At 51.5% G+C, this 8,264-nt stretch overlaps 1 protein-coding gene across 2 annotated transcripts; it reads right to left on the bottom strand.

Annotated features, from left to right (window-relative positions):
- Positions 1 to 452: 452 nt before the first annotated feature.
- On the bottom strand, positions 453 to 7,208 carry IST1 (IST1 factor associated with ESCRT-III). Of its 2 annotated transcripts, XM_010172912.2 has the most exons (9): positions 7,112 to 7,208; positions 6,281 to 6,461; positions 5,933 to 6,020; positions 5,256 to 5,339; positions 4,831 to 4,941; positions 4,220 to 4,426; positions 3,104 to 3,196; positions 1,930 to 1,975; positions 453 to 773 (listed from the first exon to the last, which is right to left on the bottom strand). In XM_010172912.2, exons 1-9 carry the CDS (start codon positions 7,197 to 7,199, stop codon positions 574 to 576), a joined length of 1,098 nt encoding a protein of 365 aa, XP_010171214.1. In that variant the 5' UTR covers positions 7,200 to 7,208; the 3' UTR covers positions 453 to 573. The 2 variants fall into 2 exon arrangements, with proteins under 2 accessions (XP_010171214.1, XP_010171215.1); XM_010172913.1 differs by lacking the exon at positions 3,104 to 3,196 and having other exon boundaries at positions 574 to 773; positions 7,112 to 7,206.
- Between the last annotated feature and the right edge of the window lie 1,056 nt (positions 7,209 to 8,264).

Below are 8,264 nucleotides of genomic sequence, written 5' to 3'. Positions count from 1 at the left end.
CCGCTGCCCAGCCGGCTCCCGTGCCCAGCCAGCTCGGGCAGAACACACCGCGGAACGGGAACGTGGGAGCAGAAGGGGACGCGCTGCAGCCAGGCACTGCTGGAGCCAGGGAGATGGCGGAGGCGCCAGCGTGCTGCACAGCCCGGAGGGCAATGCCACATCTACCCTGCCTGCGCCCCACTGCCAGAGGGACTTCATCACCCTCAGCACACAGGCCATGGAGCAGAGAAACCACTGCGGAGAGGAGAAAGCCCGGTTCCATCTCAACCTCCACCTCCCCTCTCTGTGGGAGGGACAGCCCCAGAATGTCACACAGCCCTCCCGTACAGCTACCCAGGCTGACAGGGCTGCTCCCTGCTCCAGCCTCACAAGATTCCCCACAGGTCACCTTCTGGAGCAACAAAGTTGGGAAAGCAGCAGCATTTGGTTTAAGTACAGCAGGAAGGGAGCTCAAAAGAAGAGGGCATTGATTTGAGGTTAATACAGGAAACCAATTTCAAGGGGAGTCTGTCTCAGAGAGAAGAAGCTGTCGTAGCTCCTGCCCCTCACACTGGAGTTACAGCCCAGTCAGTTTTACGTTTTCTTCTTCAGTTCCTCAAATCTCCGAGAAAGATCATCAAAGTCTATGTCTTCAGAGGCAGAAGAGTTGGCGCCAGCAGATGCCGTTGGCAGCGTATCTGGCACAGATGGCAACTCAGGCAGCACAAAGTTATCGAGGGTATTGGGAGCTCCAGCTCGCGGTTTAGGAGAAGGTTCTGACTTAGGCCCAGGCCCTATTTAGAAGAACAGAAATACCACGTCACCTCCCATTGTTACACTCTCACCAGGTCAAGCAGAGCCACACAAAAGAAAGGTCCTTCTACCAAAAAGGCAGTACCAATGGACAGCATCAGCAGTCACACACCTCCAACTATGCGTAGTCCCAATGGGGAGAGAACCACGAGGTTTCAGGTTAGTACGGCTGCAAGGGGCTGGTGGCCCCATCTCATGGTTGCACCAGACAGCAGGAGGTTCCCCTCCACCGCCCACAGCCAGCTGCAGGTGGGCCGAAGCTCCCACATGCCTATACTGGCTGGACCTCAACACGGGGATTCAAAGTCCCAGTTCTCCATTCCAACATCTCCCAGACACACGCAGGTATCACGTGCTGTCACCCAGCTGTCAAACAGAAGTATACAGCCAGATCCACTGCACCCACAGGCCTCTCTTCTCCATCACGCATCACCAACGCTCCCCAGAGGACGCCATTAGACCATGAGAAATCCTTGCTGGATATGGCAAAGGTCTGCTTACTCTAAAAATCCTCTCTGCCCTTACCAAGCGCTCGAGATAACAAGTGCTTTCAAAACACACAGAGCAGAAACAAACTGTACAAGGCAGAAGAATTTTGTTAGGATCCAATTATGATGCATGAAGCACCTCATAAGCCTTTCAGCAGATGGACCAAGGGATAAATAACAGCTCTCTCTGCCAGTCCTGCTCTGCTGTACGCAACCTCAACGCTGACGCTAATACAAACCTACCTATCTACCTCTTAGTGCTCACTTCTCATTCTGCTGCTGCAGAACAGTACTGTTTATGCCAGGTAAAAATTTCTTCATCTCTTAAAGCTGTTGCTTTCTCATTTTATCCTGCAACACCCTATGCTTGGTCTGGTCTGGTAAGACAGCTTAAGCTGGAGACCCAGTAATGACTCCAGAGTCAAACTCTAGTTCTTGAGTTTCCCAGCCTGGAAGTCTGGATCTCCCTGTTTTGAGAGGATCCTCTCCATTTCCATCAGAGTCCTCTCCAAACTCAAATCCTGCTCTCAAGACATGTCGAGTTCTACACAGTTTCCTACATGGAAAGCTTCCTCCCAGGGACACGGGGATCCCAAGCTGACCACAGCCCCTACCACCCCAGGTTTCCCACACCTCTTGCCATACTCACCAGCCACTGGCACAGAAGCGTCCTTGTCAGCATTAGGCTCATCAATCTGGAAAAGACTCCCAGTTAGGACAGCTCCCTCTCCTACCAGGCACAGATCCACACAGGTGTGCAGGCACAGCTCATGGACAACTGCAGCCACACCCATGCAGAGCAGTGCACACCCCATCCCTCCCCATGGCTTCCAGAACACTCGGAAGAATCTGCCTCTCTTCCCAAGAAAACGAAGCAGTGCTTTTACTTTCCTCTCCCTCCCTGTCAATTGAAGCAGCTTCACTGGCCATATTCTGGAACTGGACAAACAGAGCGTATTCACTACTAGGTGTAAAATATTTATCAAGGACACAAGTGGGAAAAGACTGCCCTCTTCATCCTTGCAGTCACAGCTACAGCTTCCTTTCTTTCGTGAACGACAGAAGGTTCCTGTAACCGCCAGCAAGGTATGAAATGACACCATCTCGGGTCTTGGTCCGGCTGGGACACAGGCCCCTGGCATGGTCACTGGTGCTGGTCTAACTCCTCATTCCCTGTGTGCCGCAGTCAGTGCCACCTATCTCCACTCAGCTAACAACTGCTGCACTGGCACCTCCTGGACTCAAAGGCTGCTGTGCAGCTAGAACAAGGTGTGAGCACACACAGGTCCTTGGCGACACTCATCCCTAGCCAGGATACTGCAAAAACAAGAAGCATGTCACTGAAAGCAAAATGAAAGGCATGATCATGAACTGCAGCAACAAAGGGCTGAGAAAAGTCTGGGAAAGGAAGAGTGTTTAAACATGTATCACCTGGGCCAGGCAAAATTTTCATTCAGGCTAACTATAAATCAGTTCAGAAGCCATAATTGAACAGACTAAAGGTTATAAACCCTTCACGCTAAAAAAAAAAATAAATCTGGGGATTCTAGTTGTTTATCAACATTTTAACAATGCAGTAACATAGATCTTGGCTTTCCTTTGCAGCAAAACACACAGCTGACCAAGGAACTTCTCACCAGTCATTCCCCTATCACATGCACTCAGTGATTCACCCACCCATAAGCAATGCCAAGCACCACCCCAAAGCTCCAAAGGTTGCCAGTAGTGTGCTTAAAGAACATTTGCCTTTTCTGTGGCTACCATTGCATTCTTTTTGAGGTTCCCCCTGCTGCCTACAATGGCAATTCAGCTCAGGCACTTACAGACTCATATGTTGGTGGGGTGGCTGGAATTGGTGGTGGATGGATGTTGGTGAAGGGCTGGTAGGTCCCCACTGGTAGGCCATTGAAGTTCTCCTGCACAGAGAGATCACAGTCACACACTAGGCTACTCACCTGGGAGAAGGACTATGGGATACACCTACAGCTGCTTCGGGAGGCAGAGAAAGTGGTAGTCTAAGATAAATGCAGAAAAGTATCCTGTCTGGTATAGTTCATAATTACCAGGAAAAGATTCTCAAGTATTAAGTCAGATGTAGTTATCTGGAGGAACCAGATACCAGCTACCAGGAGAAAAAGGGTAATATCCTGCCTCAAGCACACCTGAGCCAGCTCTCCTGAATACAGTATCGCAGGACAGGAAGGAGGGCTTTGTATCGCCCTTACTTGTAACACAACAGTGCCTCAAAGACACAGACTTGGCACCAGTCCTCAGCATATCTATGCCTGGGCCTTCAGCCAGCTGATGATACTTGGCCCAGATTTTCCACAAACACTGTAGCATTGCTAGGACCATATGAAGACTCCACGTCATCCCACTGTTCTGCCACTCTCCAGTCTACGTGGATATGCTGTAAATGACTGAATTGAGAGAACAGTGCCCTTTTCAGCTCCCACCTTCCACCCTCACAACAAATCATCTGCAAGAGCCATTGCCTGGTTCCTCCCCTGGCAGCTCTGAAGGCAGGGCACTTCTGCATTTTTCTGTGCCATTCCCACCCCATAAAACTCAGCTCATTTCCTTGACTGAATCTTGGCACACTACCAGCCTACCAACTTCAAAGTGCAGCTCCAACCCCTGGTCAAAGGCCTGACAGTCAGAAGACTGCCTCAGGAGTAAAGTCTGGACTCCTCTGCTCCCTGAAGGAAAGAGGGCTGGCTGGAGAACAAGGGTAGGAACATCTACAGTCAAGAAGCAACACGAAGCTTCAACTGCACCGCCAACAATTTCCATCCCACGCAGTCTCACAGCAACACAATGGCCTTCTGACACATCAAGCTATCAGGAACAGACACTTCCTAACCAGCAGGCACAGGGCTGAGCAGCACAATCAAGAGTCTTCCACAGAAAAAGGGAATGCTCAAAGCGAAGGCACTTACCGGTCCCTTTGGAGGCGGATAGGAGAAGGGTGGATTTGGTGTTGGCATGGGCATAGGCATCATCACTGGCATGGGGACTAGTCCATCAGGACCAAGCAGTGGGGTGGTAAATCCACCACCTCCACCTCCTCCATGGCCGCCCTTCTTCACATCATCTGTGAATCCCACATCAATCAGATCAGCCTCTCCACCTGCAGGGGCTTCAGCCTGGAGAGGGTGGAAGAATCCTGTTCACCAACACATCTCTATGCTGATCACAGCACTCTGAACAGCGTTAGATGCAGCATTTGTCACTGAATGAGATGGCACAGCACAACAAGAACACAACACAACACAACAAGGACAGAAGAGACAGCAGCGACAGTGATATTAATGGGAATCAGAAGGGGAACCAGACTACAGCATGACTAACTACAGCCACATGCCGTAGCTGTGGGAAGGAGCAGGGATCCTGTTATGCTCGGTCTGTCCAGAAGATACCAAAGCACAATTTCCAACAAGTTTGCTGCAACGCTACAGCCCTGTGCTCTGAAAGCCCGCACAGCACTAACCGGACATTTCAGACACTGGAACACAGAAGGGACCTCCAGGCTTGCAGGTACCTCACTCACCATCACCACTGAATCAGGCTCATAGGGCACATTGTAGTTCTTTGCAATCTCGATGAGGTACCTCTCCACCAGAATCTTGGGCGGTGCCTCCACGCTCAGCTTGTGCATCAGCTGGAACACAAGGGTACAAAGACACTCAGCAGGACCGGGACGCTGCAGCAGAGCTCAGTCCCAGCGAGGGACCATGTGCTGAGGTGGGGCCCTGCAGTGCTGGCTGCAGATGGAGAGGAGCACGGAGAGGAGCACAGCACTATGCTCCCATGCTCCAATGCAGGCAGGCCCCCAGCAGCACAACCAGCCCACCCTACTCTGCGGCGAGCCACAGGCATCAGTCACTGGCCACAGGAAAAAGGGGCAGAAAGCCACAGCAGGTGTGTCTGTTCTGCCAGCTCCAGCTGGCTGCAGCTGTTCCATCAGTTCATTACCCTGTCATTGACCGTCCCGATCTGGTTTGTCCGGCACAGCTTCCCATACTCCTTGCTGTACTTGGCACACAGCTGGTCAGCAACCTGCAGAGGAGAGGAACTCTGGGAATGTGCACACTCTTGCTTACCTGTAGTAAGATAGGGTCTGGCGGCCGGAAGATATCGGGCTGTACGGAAAGGTAAGACACCCCCCTCTCTCTCCTAGTAGCCAATAGCACTTAGCCTGTGATGTAAGCAGGCGGAAGTGACGTAGTGAACCCACACCATATAGTACTGTGTCGCACAGCATTAAACGCCATTTGCAGCATCCTCATATTGGTGTCAGTGCTCATTGGCCCAGAGACGGGGTGTGTGTTTGTCTCTGTGCCTCCTCGACCGGACGGGACGTTGCGGGATAACAACTGCAACACTTACCCCCACCACACACTGCACATCCGCTGTAGCCCCTACAGCTGCCCACCTTCCCCCCCTCATTTCTGCCACTGAGCGCCCCAGCTGAGCAGCCTTAGCCAGCCCTGGTGCTCCAGGGACACCTATACCGGGGGGCTCCATCTGCAGAGCCCATAAAAACACGTCCTCTGCCTTAATGACACAGAGCCCTCGACACAGGCTTCCACCAGCTTCTGGCAGGGTCATGCCTACCCTCCAGATGCCACCCCTAAAACAGTCCTACTCACAATCTTCAACTCGGCCACTTCCGACTGGAGCCGTGGTGCAGCCCAAATCAGCGTAGACACTGCTTCTGCCAGGCCAGAGTCCAGCTCCCTAAGGACAACAGAAGACAAAACTCTCTCCACACCAAGCACCTAGTCTTTGCTGCCCTCAATCTGCTTAGTCTCAAAGTCCCCATCTTCCATGCTGGGCTCCAGAGTCTTCCCTGGGGAAGAAAAGGTCTCTGGAGGCCCGAGGACACTGAGACAAACAGGTGCCCTCCTGTATCCCAGGTCTGTGCCCAGCAGTACGCCTCCCTCAGCCCAGGGGGCCCAGACCCACTCCCACAGCATACCCTCTAGGCCAGAGCTTACTTCATGGACTGAATCAAGCCAAAGCGGGCTAGCAGCAGATCGCAGTACAGCTCCAGGATCTCCATGGCCTCCACAAGGTAATCTTCACGGATGATGTGCTCCACACGAATCCTGGCACGCTCATCTTTTCCAGCTGCCAGATAATCTGCAATCTCCTTCCTTGCCTTCTGGGCCAACTCAGCTACAGCACATATACCAAGGCCAGTCACTGGGCTCCTCTCCCAACCACAGTCCCCACCACAAAGCCGTCATGAGCTTCCCTCTCTCCTTCATCAAGTCTCTGCAGTGCAAGACACTGAGCCATGGCTCAGTGGAGCCCTTGTGTCTAGGTCCTAGCACACTAACTCATGGGAGAAAGGAGAGCAGGCTTATAGGGGCTAGAAACACGCCTACACCTTCAACTACCCTGCTGAGTCAATCAGAACCATGGATCTTACCTGTGCTTGGGCAAGGCAGGACAGCACGGGTAGGGAGAGCCTCCCACAGCACCCAGGAAGTTCCCCACTATGCTGTGGGCACAGAAGGCCCAGGAAAGGCCCCCTGGGCAAATGGGCATGTCCCTCCACATATAGACCACAGCTACCACCCCATGCACACCATAAATAGCACTCTGACACCTGCCAGGAAGGTGGACAGAGGCCATGTTGTGTCCAGCCTGCTCCGCAGGGTACTCAAGCACTGAGTCAGACTGCAAGGCATGGGTCCAGCAAGGGAGAGCAAAAGGCTATTCCATACTTGGCCCATGAAAGTACCCTGGCTCCAGAAAAGCCTTCTCAAGCTTCCTGAGCCCAAAAAGCATCCTGGGTCACACCTGCCCCTGGAAATACTCACTCTTCTTTTTCTCCAGCAGTTTGAGGCGATTGATGACAAGGCGCAGGTTGACTCGCAAGCGCTCAGCCTTGAAGCCAGAGCCCAACATGATAAACACTTTCTGTGGGAGAAGAGGGAAAGGTTATCGGAACCAGGAGCTACTGGTCATGCCAGAAGGACATCAGTCACTGTTTTATTGGGGGGGAGAGTGGGGGGGTGGTCATGGGACAAAAAAACAAAACCGATTTCTCCAAACAGGTACAGGGCTGCTACTCCTGAATCAGGCTGTTCACACGTGACTGGACCCACAGCACTCATCAGTCCCTTTCCCACTTGACAATCCTGCACCTAACCAAGGCAAACAGGGAATAGAAACGTGCTGGACACTCCCATTCTGACAGACTGAATCTCAACCCCAGAAACAGATGTAAGATGATAAAAGACTGGGACTACTCCATAAATAGGAACAAGGTGAGAAAACATACCCTAAAACAAGAAGTTAAAGGCCTGGGTCTGTTTAACCTAGACAAGCGACACAAGCCACTGATGTCAGCGCCAGAGTGCAGTAAAGTTTTAAGAATGCGAGACAAACCCCTACCAGCAGTGGTCTAGGAAAACATGATTGTGCCTCAGTTCAGTAAGCTGAGCTTACTGAGATGGTATTTTGAGGTTTCATTCAGCCCTAAATTTCTAAACCCAACTGGAAAAAAACAGATTTCAAAACAAACAGAATAGCTGCTAGAAGACATGCTTTCATTCCATTACTTCGAAAGGTGAGGGAAGTAAACCAATGCCTCAAGATGCCATCTGCAACAACTATCACACAGTCAAATCCTCTCTGTTACTTCATGACAAAACCACATTTTTAAAATAAATGTGAAAGTCAACTGCAAGAAGCAAGCCAACCTCTGTCCTATTAATATGTGAGCTGTAAACACCTGTAGGGTTAACCCAAGGACTGTACAAAGTAAACCTGTAACAGCCCTGTCGTCAGAGTAAAAAGCTGCGATTCCACATTCCCCACGCTCCTCCTGCTTACTGAACCCGGCCTCTGGCACTTCTCCAGACTCTCAGGAACCAGTTCAACTCACCAGTTCTCCAGAAAACTAACTCGGAAGATGCTTTATTATGGCATTTTGTTACACCAGGAACTGTTGATCAAAAAAATCCTTTC

This window comes from Antrostomus carolinensis, unplaced genomic scaffold (assembly GCF_000700745.2).
Source record: "Antrostomus carolinensis isolate BGI_N321 unplaced genomic scaffold, ASM70074v2 scaffold50447, whole genome shotgun sequence".
NCBI classification, from domain to species: Eukaryota; Metazoa; Chordata; class Aves; order Caprimulgiformes; family Caprimulgidae; genus Antrostomus; species Antrostomus carolinensis.
Note: the sequence above shows the minus strand (reverse complement) of the source record. Positions and strands in the feature narration are given on the sequence as shown.